Source organism: Manis javanica, chromosome 5 (assembly GCF_040802235.1).
Source record: "Manis javanica isolate MJ-LG chromosome 5, MJ_LKY, whole genome shotgun sequence".
Taxonomy (NCBI): domain Eukaryota; kingdom Metazoa; phylum Chordata; class Mammalia; order Pholidota; family Manidae; genus Manis; species Manis javanica.
Window position 1 is genome coordinate 166,941,745 of NC_133160.1, and position 14,806 is coordinate 166,956,550.

At 42.5% G+C, this 14,806-nt stretch overlaps 1 protein-coding gene and 1 long non-coding RNA gene across 4 annotated transcripts in view; one reads left to right on the forward strand and one right to left on the reverse strand.

Annotated features, from left to right (window-relative positions):
• CLNK (cytokine dependent hematopoietic cell linker) overlaps positions 1–14,806 on the forward strand; it is a 195,571-nt gene that overhangs the window by 133,004 nt on the left and 47,761 nt on the right. For all 3 annotated transcript variants that reach the window (XM_036990849.2, XM_073237838.1, XM_036990850.2), the window contains exons 5-8: positions 2,588–2,625; positions 7,055–7,196; positions 8,372–8,478; positions 13,844–13,889. In XM_036990849.2, coding sequence (XP_036846744.2) covers positions 2,588–2,625; positions 7,055–7,196; positions 8,372–8,478; positions 13,844–13,889 — 333 coding nt within the window. The remainder of the gene's footprint in view (positions 1–2,587; positions 2,626–7,054; positions 7,197–8,371; positions 8,479–13,843; positions 13,890–14,806) is intronic.
• The window catches only part of LOC140849665 (uncharacterized), a 123,343-nt gene that overhangs the window by 33,978 nt on the left and 74,559 nt on the right, over positions 1–14,806 (reverse strand). The gene's annotated exons all lie outside the window — the stretch shown is intronic.

A 14,806-nucleotide genomic window follows, 5' to 3' on the forward strand; every position in this document is an offset into this window, starting at 1 on the left:
CCCTAAGGGCCTGGGGGGTCCTCTGTCTCTGGCCAGCCACTGAGGCAAGAGAGCAAGGAGCGTCAGGCGGGCGGGCCTCAAGTGGCACCCGCACACCCCTTGTCCCGGGCCATAGTGCCATGCCACGGCCACCCCGTGCAAGGAACACTGGGAAAGGAATGCCTGCGAGCCCCACAGGAAGAGGAAGAGGGGTTTATTGAGCACACAGTAGGCCCGCTACCATGCCAGACGTTTGAGGTAGTGAGGGTGGAGACCGGAGAGGTGCTCTAGATCTTTATGAGACTGGTGGTTGGGAACAGTCCCCTGGGGAAGATGACATTTAAGACACAATCTGATAGACAAAAAGGACCCAGTCATGGGCAGAGCAAGGAAAGAATGTTCTGGACTGATGAGAGCACATGCAAAGCCTCTGAGGTAGGAGGAGCTTGTCGTGCCAGAGAGACTTGGAAAGAAGCTGACATGACTGGAGTTCAGAGGGAGGAAGAGACAGGACAGAGAGGAGACTAGAAAGAAGCAGGAGCTCGGCGGGGCAGGGAGTCGGGACTGTATTTCATGGACCATGAGTGACATGAACTGATTTACACTCTTAAAATCATGCTCTTAAAATTACATTTCCAAAACTGCATTATAAACAACACAGATGGGTTCTGTGGGAGCCAGAGACCTCCTTCCATGAAAAAGGGCCCTGCGTGCACACAACAAAGAAGCGATCAGATGTTGCCTATTTTTATTTCAGTGTCATGGTGAGTGACACAGAAAATAAGTGCTGTCACAGCTGAGTGAGAATGAAGTGGCCTGGAGAGGTCAGAGACAGAAGCCCCAAGAGGCCCTCACAGGCCCCAGAATATCTTGGAAAGCAAAGCAGGAGAGGTCTGGACTACAAGTGAAATGATACAAAAGACCCGGAAGAGGCGTGAAGCACATTCGGGGAATCCTGGAGAGCCTCGGGCTGCAAAGCTGGGGAGAGAAGAGACCCCCACAGCTCTCCATGGGGGTGTTGGTATAACAACCGTGTCCAATGAGGCCAATTTCCTAAAATGAAATTATTTGAACCCAGAATGAAGCAGTGGAGCTATTTTCCTAGACCACAAGGGTCCCAGCAGATCCAAAAGCTATTTCTGTGCTCATTCGCTTCTTCCAGGCCAGCTGGTCTTTATAGGGTAACCTTATCAATTTAGCTCAACTCACGAGAGAGTACAAGTTGCTATTCTGAAGGGCTGGAAAACCTGTGGGTTTTTCTGCCAGGTATCTCAGTAGGGGTGTGGTTGTGCTGTGACGGGACGGTGTCATTAGTGTCCTAGGACAGTCGTGGGCTAGGACCGGTGGCAGGTACAGACAGTGTTTCGCTCCTGCCTGCTCATTATCTCATGATCTGCTTTGGCTAGTGGACACTTCCCCCTGCCCTGGTCAGAGGCAAATCCCAGAGAGTTGGGTTTCCACTGAGCTAAGCCTTCATTAATTCATACATTACCCCCTACAAAAGGCTTGGGCATGCTGACACAAATTCACCACTATTCATTTCATATTCCGGTCTGGAAAGAGAATTCAGAGAGAGAAAACAAAAGTTTAAGAACATGATGAAGCCAGACTAAGAGGCAGAAATACATATCACGCCACAGTGCTCCAAACTTAGACACAGGCCAGAATTTGCTCTGAGCTCTTAGTAGCCAAAGGAAGAAGGAACATAAGGTCTCTTACAGGATTGGCGTTTTCTATGGAATCAAAAAAACCAACTGCTAAAAAGCATACCACTTCTGGTCCTGAGACCTGCTAGAAACTTCTCACATATGTGCTAATAAAGAGAATGGGATAAGAACATTTTCTGCTTATAATGTTCCTCAGTGCAGACTAACAGTGGGAAATTGTAATGCAATTTAGGAAAATTAAGTTTACAGGGAAACAAAAAAAACCAGCACATCGTGGGAGCAGTTCTTTGGTGGTTTTGCAAAATCTGGGGGTAAAATTTAAAACACAGAACACTGAATCCCCTCGATGATCTTCACGCAGTCTTTTTCATAAAACAAATCCAAACAAGGAGGGTTAAAAACTGCAGGTGAACAACATTTATTCAACAAATGCCCATCAGGAATTCTTTTGGTGGATACAGGACCCTGTGCCTGGAGCTACAGAGAGGTGAAAGGTCATGTAGTGCCCTGCTCTCCTACAACCCACAGTCTGTTCAAGGAGACAGATGTATGGCCAGATTATTGCATATGCAACATGCTTGCCATAAGGGGGGAAAAGGGGAGAGGAAGGCGAACCTCACTGACTGAGGTCTGCTGAGTGATGGTTCGCACTGACGTGGTGGGGACTGGCCTCCCACATCACGACTCCCCTTCAGTGAGAATGCCAACCTGCTGGAGAGAGAGCGTCTTCTTGGTTTGGGCTTGCTTTTCTTTCCTCCACTTCAATTGCTCCTGTTTTGCAAGAGCGGCAGATAGAGCAGGAAAGTGAAAATCAGCGTTTCATCTTGAGCAATTACAGTCAAGAAAAATTAATTGAAATGAGCACAGGATTTCTGGAGAAAATGAAGGGCCCCGTCTTTGCAATGTTGTGCAGTAACATTTCAGTCTGCTTTTGTTGACAGGCCAGTACCGGACTATTAATGACCCTCTTCTGGATTATGTAAGTCACCCACGTCCCTCACCTATTTTGTCAGTCTTTGACATTTACAAAGTAAGTGGCTTTTTTCAAGGTACTGGGTGAATTTAAAAAACAAACAAAAAGCTTTTCCAAATGACATGATTTTCTGGCAGAGAAAATTGAATTCTAATTTTTGGGTAAAAAGCTGTACTCCCACAATATACACTGCAAATCAAGCCATCATGCTATGGGGCTTCAACTCGTACAGTCAGGTATGTCAATTATTTCTCAGTAAAACAGGGAAAAAATAAGTAGTAAAGCAATAATATAAGGAAAGGCAAAAAAAGAGATCTGTACCCCAATTCCTCAGCTATAAAATGGAGATAAAAATCAACTCACATGGCCATTGTGACAATTGAAAAAGGTAAGAACATGAACACATGGGGCTGTCAAGTCAGCACTTCCTAACGCTCATGGTGAAATTTTAAATTGGAACAAACTTTCTCACAAACAATTTCATAATATTAATTAACCAATATAAAAATGTCTATTTTCTTTGGCTTGATCATTCTGTGGTGGGGAATTTAAACTAAGGAACCAACCTAAAATTTGAATTAATATTTATACACACTCATTCATATTTTATAATAATGTATTTTAAATGACAACACACTGGAATCATTCTAAATATTCAATAATAAAAATCATTGCATATATTATGATATAGTCATATTATAAAGCCATTAATAATATTTACAAAGAACTTTAATAAAATTCAAAATTTATAACATGAACTCAGATATTTAATACTATTTTTTATTGTTAAATTGCATATGTATATAATATAAATAGTTTTAACTAACATATCTGTAAGTGGTAGATTGCATAGATATAAAGAGATGATAGATGATATATAACCACATAGATATAGATAGCCCGTAAAAATCATTGGATCTACACAGTTTGAAAGACTTCCTTAAGAATTGAATTAAAGGTAGGGAATCCTCACCTCAGGAAACACGCACACACACTCACTCAGTCACAAAATACTTTATAAAGTAGGTTTATGTGTAGAGAATATTGAGCTTTTAGTTAAGAACCTCTGATATTGACAGTAGATAGATAATAGATAGGTAGATGTGATTCATTATATTTAAAATAAAACTCTCTTTCTTGAAAGAAATAAAGCCGAATATGTATATTTGGTGGTGAGGGCAAGATTCTCGGGGTTGGTATAGATTCTCTTCAGACCCGGGCTGGTCCCTCTGTGTCCTGCCTCCAGGGAGTCTAGCGAGGTGGGGGAACCACGGATGGGCTTCACCTCAGGCTCCCGATTTAGCAGCAGGTCCAAGACTTTTCCAAGGAGGCTGTGTTCTGGGGAGTCTTGGTGGTCGCCATGACAGTATATAAATGGTGTCCTTACAATAAATTTCCATCTGATAAGTTCCCAAAGGGGTCAGACCCACACTCCAGCTCAGAACTCACTTGTGCACAGTTCTGGAGAGGAGCCTGGTTGCCGTCCCCGCCTTTGCCAGGTCAGCTGTGAGCCCCTGGACTTCACCATCCTGCTGTGCCCAGACACTCAGCTCTACTGTCCTGAGCTCCTACCACAGGCAGGTGCCACAGTAGAACCTTTATATCCATTTTCCTCAGTTAATTAATTACAACCAAATAAGGTAGGTTTAGCCATCCCCTATGTACAGATTGAGCATCTGAGTTAATTAAGTAACCTCCCCAAAATCGTAACATGGACCCATTATTTAGGTCTCGGATGGTGTGACTCCATCCCAGATCATGCTACCTCCAAGCACAGCAGTCTCACCTGGTGTTCCATCCAAGAACCCCCAGTCTGAGCGCTGCTCTCCTGACACCAGACCAAGGAGGAGGGGTGTCATGGCTGTGATGCCCAGCCTCTGGAGACATGGCATCAGTGCAGCCATGCAAACAGTCCTACTCCCACTCTGCGTTCAGTGATTTACGCCTAACTCCTTGAGTTCGATAAACCTGGTCTTCATAACTTGTCTGATTCTTCAATTCATGCACGACTCATGACTTGCTTTCCCTGGGGAGCACTTGGGTGGGAATCAAGGGCTATCTCAATGGAAGTCAAAACCATTGTCTTCAGGGACCCACCTCTTTCTTTATTCAGGCCCATGGGGAACACAGACTTTCTAAATTACCTCTGCATCCTTATGTCAAATGAGCAGAGTTGCTCAAATCAAAGTGGAGTCCAAAAGGCCTTCCAGACTGGGGGCTGCTGAGCCCCACCCGGTGGTATTGCCAACCGGGAAACTGGACACATGGTGTAACTAGTCTTTACCTTCATCAAACTGCTTTGATAGCATGATGATAAAAAGAGCCATACACTTGGAGGCTTGGGGCTAGCAAGCGGCTGCCCAAATACATTAGAGAACTAGAATAATGCAGAGCTAGAATTTAAACTCAAGCCTGTCTCAGTCAAAGTCTCTTCACTATAGTAACATCACCTCACAGGTTTCTCTGCTTATACAATGAAGTACATAAAGCACATGGCACATAAAAACTACTTAACAAAAGCTAGAGGGACTTTGAGAGGAGGAGCAGAAACCATGACAGGTGGCCTTCCCTTATTTCTGACTTTTTAAAATAATATGCATTATTATGGTGGCAGTCATAGTAATATTGACAGCTAATATTGATTGAGTACTGACCATCAGTCATTTTGCTCAAAATTTTGCATGCATTGTCTCATTTAAGACACTTCTGGTTGCCATGTGTGATTATATTTATTCAGTGTACATTTGTATCATCTAATTCAAAAAGAAATTTGAAGTAGACTCTGACAAAATACTTCTATATCTAGGCAAATTATAGTATAAATAGAAATTTTTAAGCATAAATATGGAAAAAATGACATCCTTGCCCCCAGGACCAAATACATATATTTGGCTTTATTTCATTCCAGAAAGAGAGACAGAGTTTTATTTTAAATATAATGAATCATATCTACTTGTCTATTATAGTTAAAACCTATTATGTTATGTGCTTGTTTAAAAAACATATATTAAGAATCTGCTATGTGGAAAAGACAACAACCGTAGTTTAGGCTATAACCCAACAACTTTGGCTTTACATGTTCAGCCATATAAAATATGTTGACTATAAAATAATTGGGAGACCAAGGAAAGAGTTTAGGTTCTCCCCAATCCATGTAGTGTGGCTGCAGCTGGCTAGGAAGAGATGAAATGCTCCCTGCAGAGTTAAAAAGGACCTTAAAAATCAGGCACTGAGCCCAGGCTCCCACTGTTGGCCATTGCAATATCTGGTGAAAAGTCAAAATCATGAGTACTGCAACACAAGGTGTGCCCTGGGTTCTCTGTCCTTAATTTTCAGTGTTCAGAACAATTCCTGGTGTGGATGTGGTGGGAAGATCTGATCTGACCATTTGTGGTACCTGGGATCTGTGTGGCTTTCAGAAGTTACCATTCTCAGTTTCTGCATTTAAAAAGAAGATAAAAGCTCCTAATGTTAAGGGACTAATTGGGGAATGTGCATGAAAATGTCTTGTAACCGTACCTGTTATTCATAGCCATGGCCATTTGGAGTCTTAACGGAAACTTAAAGATGTTAAAGATTCTCCCAGAATATTCCACAGCCTTCTCAGATTGTTAGCTCCTTTCCAGCACATATTGCCTACATCACTTTGTGGCATCTGGATTCTCTCTCTGGCTCTAGTGAAGACAAACACCATTTCTATAAACTAGTGAGCATTCTGAGACCCAGGGAAGGTATAGGGGCACTTGGTGTCTCTGTATGATGAACGAGAGATCTTTTTGTACAAAAGATTATTGAGATTAGTGTGCCTGCTTATGCATAGCACAGTGTCAGCTCCAGATCCCAATGCACAAATGCAGATTCCAGGATTCCTATGATAACAGTTACATCTATGGTAGACTGGTACCCAATCCTATTACTCTTGGTGTTCAGACTCAGAGCTCATGACTGGTGTATAGAAATACAGCTAAAATTTGTATGTTGGTCATGTATCCCAACATCTTGCTGAATTTTTTATTAGTTTTAAAAATTATTTAGTGGGTTCCTTGGGATTTTTCTATATACGAAATCACATCCTCTGCAAATAGATCTCCTTTCTTCTCTGAAGGGCTCATGTGGTTATACGGGGCCCACTCAGACAACACAGGATCATCTCCCTATTTCAAAGACAACTAATTAATCCTACTGATATCATCAATGTCCCTTCACAGCAGCACCTAGATTTTTGTTTGACTGAATAACAAAGGAGAGGCATGTTTAAGGACATCTTTAGAATTCTGCCTACCACAAGCATTTAACTAACCCATACCCCCACCTCTTAAACCCTTAATTCCCGGCCAAGAGAATCTGTATCACTCCCCTGGCTAGCAGCGTAGCCTGTAATCTTTGTCACTGTTGTGCTTTCCCTTGACTCACTTGAATGTTTCCTTCTGCTCAGGAAAGGAACTTCGCTACCGCCTTGGATGGAGCAGAAGACCACAGGGATGATGACTATGAGAACCCCGAGCTTCCTGTGGACGAGGCATGGCGATCCATGAAAATTTTGCCAGCCAGGCCAATTAAGGAATCAGAATATGCAGGTAATATTTAGGGCCTAAATTCTGAAAATGGTGCTATATTGCACAGCAATTAGAGCTGCAGATTCTGAATTAAACAGCTCTCAGTGAAAATACTATCTCCATGGCTTACTAGCTGTGTAACCCTGAGCAAGCCCCTAAAAGTCATGTTCTCTCTCTGAAAATAGGGTTCATAGTGACAGAAATTGGTCCCAAAGAATTCTTCTCTAATGCCTATTGAGTTCTCATCTAAAGACCTGGCATGAGTCAGAGCTCCATCACTATTATTTATTATTATCACGATGCTCTTCTTGAGTCCTAGGAACGACTGATGAGCATGGCAGAGGGTGAACAGGCAGGGATGTTAAGATGAAGGTTGCATCATGGGGAACAGAGTAAAAAGGAGAACTTAAACTTGGTTGATTTGTTTTAGAGGTGGACACATAAGTAGCACTAGGGCATGGCAGTGACCCAAGCTGCCTCAGACTAAGGAAGACCTAATTTCAGAGCCACCTTCACCTCTTTCTAACTGAGGCACACAGGGCAGCTTCAGCAAGTTCTCTGAATCTTAGATAAAGCACGCTGCCATGAGGGAAAGGAGGAAGCATGTGTGATTTCTCTGGGCCTGACCCACTGGAATAAATCTGTAAGGGATTGCAGAGAATCCCCTCGTAAATAATGGGGACATTCCTTTGTGCTCAGCCAACAAGCATGTGCTGAGTAGCTACTGTGTGCCAGTTACCACGTTAGGATGGATCCAATGACAAAGCGTGATCCATGCTCTCAGGAAGGTTACAATCTAGTGTCAGAAACAAAAGGATCAAAAGATGAATGCGATGGAATAGTGCACAACATAGAAAGTGCATAATACAGAAAGGAGTGGGTATTGTGTGGGGGATCTAGGAAGATTCTCCAAGGCAGGATATGGTCTAAGCCTTGAAAATCAAGGCAAATTTCCCAGGTGGACGACAGGATGAAGGCCACCCAAGTGCAGACTTTGGCATTGACACGTATGGACCAAGAGGAGTAATTTCTCCTCTTCAAGCCTTGGTCTCCTCGGCTGGTCAGTGGAAGAGAGAAATTCTTACCTCATACTATGTTGTGAGGACTCAGTCAGTCTGTAGATGTGCAACTATTTCTTAAACTGTAGTGTGCTCAGTCCACATAAGTTATGACTTTAAACTTTACTCTTTTCACAGATACACGCTATTTCAAGGGTCTGATGGACAGTCCCCTTTCCGCAGGTGCCAGCGCCTCTGTCCCCATGCAGAGCCAAACCAGGGGCACATGGACGAGGCTGGAGGAAGTGAGTAAAGGCTTGACCCTGTGAACCAAGCTTGTGCAGGGCTCCTCAGGCAGCCAGGAGCTTCCCCACCTCTCATTCCCAAGGCGCCTTGCTAGGTGATGAGCGGGCCAGGTTTGAGAAGAGTCAGGGGAGCTGACCCGTATGACTGGTGGGCTCACGGTCCTGTGGGATAAGCACCTGGCAGGCAGGAGAACTGACACTGTTGACCATGTTCTGCGAGCCAGACAAGAGGCGCAGGACCCCACATGCAGCTCATCTAATGCTCCCATTCTCCAGGAGCAGAATTGGACCTCAAGTCTCGCTGATAACAACACATCATTTTGCCCAGATTGTAGGCCCAATACCACCAACCACTAACCGGGTGGTAATAAGTCAGTCACACAACCGCTCTGAGCCTCTTTGTAATCCCATCTACACCCAGGAATAAAAGTCCCTACCAGGCTCGTTTCAAAAGGCTGTTTAGAGACAACAAAAGATGAACTTGTGAAAGTATCCTTTAATTGCAAATGCTCTAAACACATATGCAGAATTTTGTTTTTAATTACACTGTGGCTAATGCTTAATTTTTCTACTACAGAAATGCATAAAATACAAATTAATCACTTCTCAAGTTGCAGGGTTATAGGTCATGATGTTTTGGTGCATTTCATGTTAATATTTCCTAAGTGACAAAGCATGATGCATGCTTTAATCTGTGATTGAACTTGGTTGATGTGTTTCATGCAAGGGACTCCTTGAATAGTATATACCTGGCTTTCTTCTCTTTCACATTAAATTCTGGTTATAAAATAATTTCCCATGTGATAAAGAAGCATTAATAGCAACATCTTTATAGGTATACCCCATTATGGGATTTTTAATTATTTTATTTAACCACTGAGTGAAAACATTTTGAAGACTTTTGATACATATTGTGAAATGTCTTTCCTGAAAAATCATTTCAGTTTTCCCTCTCAGAAGCCCTATATGGAAGGAACTGTTTACCTCATAAAATTCTCATCAAAACTGCTATTTCTTCATTAGCCATATTTTTAAAGGGAGTTCACTGTTCTTGTCTTAAATTTGCACCACATTTATTGGTGAATGTGAACAAGCTTTTGAGTATTTATACCAGATTCCTCCTTGTGCATTATTTGTTCACATTGTTTATCTATTTAGCTTGAGGGCTTCTGTTAATATTGATAAGAAAAGGAAACCACACATATTACCAAGCAGTGTCATTTACACAGAACACATCTCCCAGAGTGGGAGGGCAGGATGAGCAATGAAATACTGAACACCTCCATTTCACACAGGTACCAAGCTAGACATTTGAACCATTCACTCGGCAAGTTCATTCAAGAAATATGCGTTAAGTGCCGCCAGGGACCAGATACAATGATCGGCTCCAGAATGCATGCATTCTTGAACAACCAAGGCCTTGCGCTCATGAAACGTACATGCTGGTAGGAGGAGGCTTGTAGTAAATAAAAAAATAAGAGGTAGACAATATGTCAAGTGATAAGTGCTTTGAAAAAATAAAGCAGACTTAGGCAGTCACAGAGGGACTTCCTGAGTACAGATGGGAATGGATGAACGAACGGCATTTAATCCTTAAAATAACCTTGTAAGAGGGGCATTATAATCCCCATTTTAACAGCTCCAACTTTTATGAGCTCTGTCCCTCTAAGCCAGGTACTCATCCCCTCTCTGAGCCTGGGTTGCCTTTCTATAAAACAAACATATATTTATATATATAAAATAGATAGCTATCATGACAGTACATACAGACCGCAGCCCCAGCACAAAGCAGTCAGTCAATTAGATGACATCTCACTGAGGATTGGGGACCCCTGTAACCACAGCAGCTAGCACAGTGCCCTTATGTAAGAGGCTCTCAATCAGTACTGATTAAATGAATAAAAATCCACAAACTTAATCACTTGAATTCAATGTCAAAATATGAGCAACTGTTTAATAGGAAAAGAAACCCAGTCTTTCCCTTGCTCACGTCTATCACGTGGAACGCTTTCCGTCTGGCTTTCAAAGTTCTCATGTGAATATGTGCTACTTTGACCAAGAACTGCGACTGGGGCAGCCCGGTTTGACAAGGAGGATGACATCTCAGGGTACACGTCACGAGAGCATAACACGTGTTCAGGGAACAATAAGAGTTTCAGAGTGACTGAACCAGTCAGTGGCTGAAGACACACTTTCTGGTCTGGTTATAAAGGAATAGACAATGTTCACCTGAAAAGTTGAGCTTTCCTTTCCCTAAAAATCACTGATTAATATCCCCCTTACATGTAAGTAAGCCTTCATGAGAAGAATTTTTTAAAGATAATTCTCATTATTTTTTAAAACAACTATGCCAGAATTTAAGCCTCCATTCTTATTACTTTATATTCCTTCATAATATCTTTGTAGCTTTCTGTTACAAAGCAAATCTCTTCCCTTTGCTAGATCACTTGCAAGTGGGACTTGCATATATAATAATCTCACATATTAAGTCAAGTGAAATCATGTGAGAAAAAGGGCTACGGGAGGCAGAACACAATTTTGGCCAAGTGGGAAGTGATTTTCTAAATTAAATAAGGATTTTGCCTCAATTCAGATAAAGAGGGAGTTTTACTCTTATAACCAATGTTTGAATAATGAAGTGTTCAAGGCAAACAGATTATATTTTTCTTCATAACCTGATTCTCAGGAGTTAATTCTGACTAGTTCTGCACATTTATGTTGAAATTAAACTACCTGTGAAAAGGATCTTCAATAATTCTTACAGAGGCCAGTTCTTATCTAGCCTCCTTAGGTTGATTACAGCTGTCTTAAGCCACTAAGCCACTGCCCATCTTTCCATTTATTAAGCACTTACTATGTACAAAGCATGTGCTCAACAATGGGGATAAAAAATGAGCTGGTGTCCACAGTCTAATGGAGGAAGCAGTGGCCCAAGGTGGCAGTTCCAGTGTAATCCAAGGGCTAAGACAGAGGTGAGCACAGGCTTCAAAGAGAGAATGAAGCTCTTCACTCAGCCCAGCCAGGGGCCTTGGAGAAGCCTTCTACAGAAAGTAATGCAAAGCAGTCTTTGACATCAAGGACACATTGCATTGTAATCAGTGGTTTTTATCGGGGGCCATTTTGCACCCTGCGGCTATTTGACAAAGTCTGGAGGCATTTTGGTTGTGAGGTCTAAGGCAGTGCTACTGACATTTGTGGGTGGAGGAGAGGCTGCTGCTAAGCACACTCCAATCCCTGGAGCAGCCCCGCATGGCAAAGAATTATCTGGCCCCAACTCTCCATGGTGCTGAGGTTGGGTGATCTGTGTTCTAATCTGTTGTAAACACAAATCTGTATGCAGGTCTAGGTCCTTTAAATCTTATTTCTCTTTGTTCCCTCATAATCTAGCACTGATGCAGGTATAAAGTAGGCTCTAATATTTATTTTGGTAGAAAATGGGAGTGGTCTCAAGAGAGAGCTCAGGATCCTATACTAATACCATCACAGGGTGCCTACTGCTGGAGGGGAAGCAATGGGAAGAAACTGTCTCATGTAAAAGATCCAGTGGAGCCAAATGTCCAAAGACAGAAAATGCAATTTAGCCACCAAAGGGGAAAGGGCAGGAATACTAAGGAAGTCCCAACCCTAACGCCCAAAGCCCCCAGGACCCACCTAAGACAGAGACAACGGAGAACATCTGCTCTGCTGACCAGGCTAGGAATGGGAGGTGGGCAAGAGCATTGAGAAACACCCCTTCTGTGGGGCAGGCGCGCAGGCAAGGCTGTAAGCTCAGCTACATCAAGAACACTGGGAAAGCCCTGCTGCACCCAAACCTCCACAGGGTAACCCTGGAGGAGTTCGAAGCTGATGGTACAATGAAGAAAGTCACAGCAGCAAAATCTAAGCCATGCTCAAGTCCACTAGACTGACCAGCAGGAGAGCCACAGTCCTCCCAGGCATAAATACTGTGGTTCAACATTTCAGAGAAAAGAGGTGGACATTGTACATCAGAAGGTAAGAGGTAGCAGGGGGTTCAGTGATCCTTCCCCCCATCCACCTTGGCCACCTCAACTTGGCATCAATAAAGAGCAAGGCTAAGACCCTGTATTTGTCAGGATTCTCTAGAAACACAGGAGATGTTAAAAAGAGATGACAGAGAGAGATAATAGAGACATACAGACATAGACAGACATAGGCATGAACGTAACGTAAAATAGTGATTATGGAATCTCAATCCCACGATCTGCCATCTAAAAGCTGGAGACCCGGGAGAGCCCACGATGTGAGTTCCAATTCGAGTCCAAAGGCCTGAGGACCAAGAGAGCCAGTGACGTAAATCTCAGTGGAGGCTGCAAGACCAACACCCCGGCGCAGAGTCAGGCAGAGAGACCCAATTCTCCTTTCCTGTGCCTTTTTCATTCCATTCATGCGCTCAGTGGATTCCACACTGGGAGGGGCAATCTGCCTTACTCGGTCTGCTGATTCAAATGCTAATCTTATCTGGAAACACCTTCACAGACACACCCAGAAATAATGTTTGACCTGTGCATCTGGGCACCCTGTGGCCCTGTCAAGTTGACACATCAAATTAGCCATCAGAGACCCCGATGTTGACTTGGGTTTCAGTGCTTTCCGACACACTGGATATCATTATGATGTCTCCAACATATTCTTCACCCTCAAGTCTAGCAATTGTATAGCCCTTCATAGTTTACCAACACCTTTAATAACATGAATAATGAGAGCCAACAATTATTAAGCGTGACAGGTGCCACTCCCTGTCCCAGCACGTTGCACCGTGTGTCTGCTGTAACCCTCCCACCCTCCTGCGGTATCAGAACTTGTGTTGCCTCCATTTCACAAATGAGGATACTGAGGCTCAGAAGGTTAAAAGGTTTGCCAGAGCCTCACAGCCAGCAGGTGATGGAGGTGAGACCCCAACACAAGCATCCACACAAGGCCACACACTCTATTCTGCTGCTTGATCGCATGCATATACTTGATCACACATATTAACCTTCATGACTCAATGACATGAACTGACTATTTTCCCTACAAAGATGAAAAACCTAAGGCTCATAATATGCTAAATGTCTTTCCAAAGTTTCAGAGCAATAAGAAGCCGGATTGGATCATAAAGCCAAGTATTTTTATGCCAAATGCCATCTGAGACCACAACACGCATCACTAGCATCACGATACATGTAATTATACTTACTTATACATATTGACTGACCCCCAACCACACAGAGAGGGTGATCTCTGAGAAGGACAAGTCCACAGACTTAGGTCTTTATCCTTAGGAATGTAACCATACAAAGCATTATTATTAAATGTTATCATTGTCACGATTTAAGAGAACATGGTGCCATGTTGTTTTCTACAGGTGGACAAACCCATTTCCAAGGACATCAGAAGCCAGCACATTAAAGGTAAAGTCAAGTCAGAAAGTTTGAAAAACAAGTACATTTCTTTGCTCCCAAGACCCTCTTGCATTTTTGTTTGTGGTCACAGATTTTCTTAAACAAGGCGATCTATTGAAATACCTTTCATGAAATAACTAAGTTTGGAAAGATTCCTACACATCTTATGTTTTTTTATTGCCTTACCTTATTGATGAGAAATTGGTTATGAAAATTCATCTTCTGTGTTAGGCAATTTCAAAGAGGAATTGTTTTGAAACATATAGATTGTGTTAAATATATAACTAAGTTATTTCTCTAAGCATAGCCCCAGGAAAATCACAAGATAGAAATCTAATTTTAAAACGTTGATTAATTCATATGAAAACAGATTTTAAAGCTTTAGGCAAAGCAACTCAATTTGAAGATGAAGACACAGGTAGGAAGCTGGAAGGAAATAATCAATTTCAGTAGTGCTGAGAGCACAAATGGAGGATAACCCAAGAAATTTAATTGGATCATACACATTATAGCTTCTCTCATCATTTCCTTCTGTGCCCCATCTTCTCTCACAATGCCCAATTGGAAAAAATGAGAATGCCATGATTTACATTTCCCAATAACCGACACATACCAAATTCATCTTTTATGTGTCTAATGCTATATTCTATATATTCTATAATATACCACTAATATCCCACTTTCTTTAAAGGGAAAGTAAAATAGTTAAGGTCCTAACAGGAAACAGATGGCTCACTCAAATTAGGATAACCTGAGGAAGTTTATTAAAGAACTATTTACTAGGGTGTGTAAGTTATGGAGGAAGAACAAGAGACGGTATGGGAACTGGGGCTAAGAGCAGCGGTGTTGTCACCACCCCCAGGCCCGGTGTTGGGGGGACATATGGAAACCACAAGAAGCACAGCACCTTGAAAGGACCAGTGGCT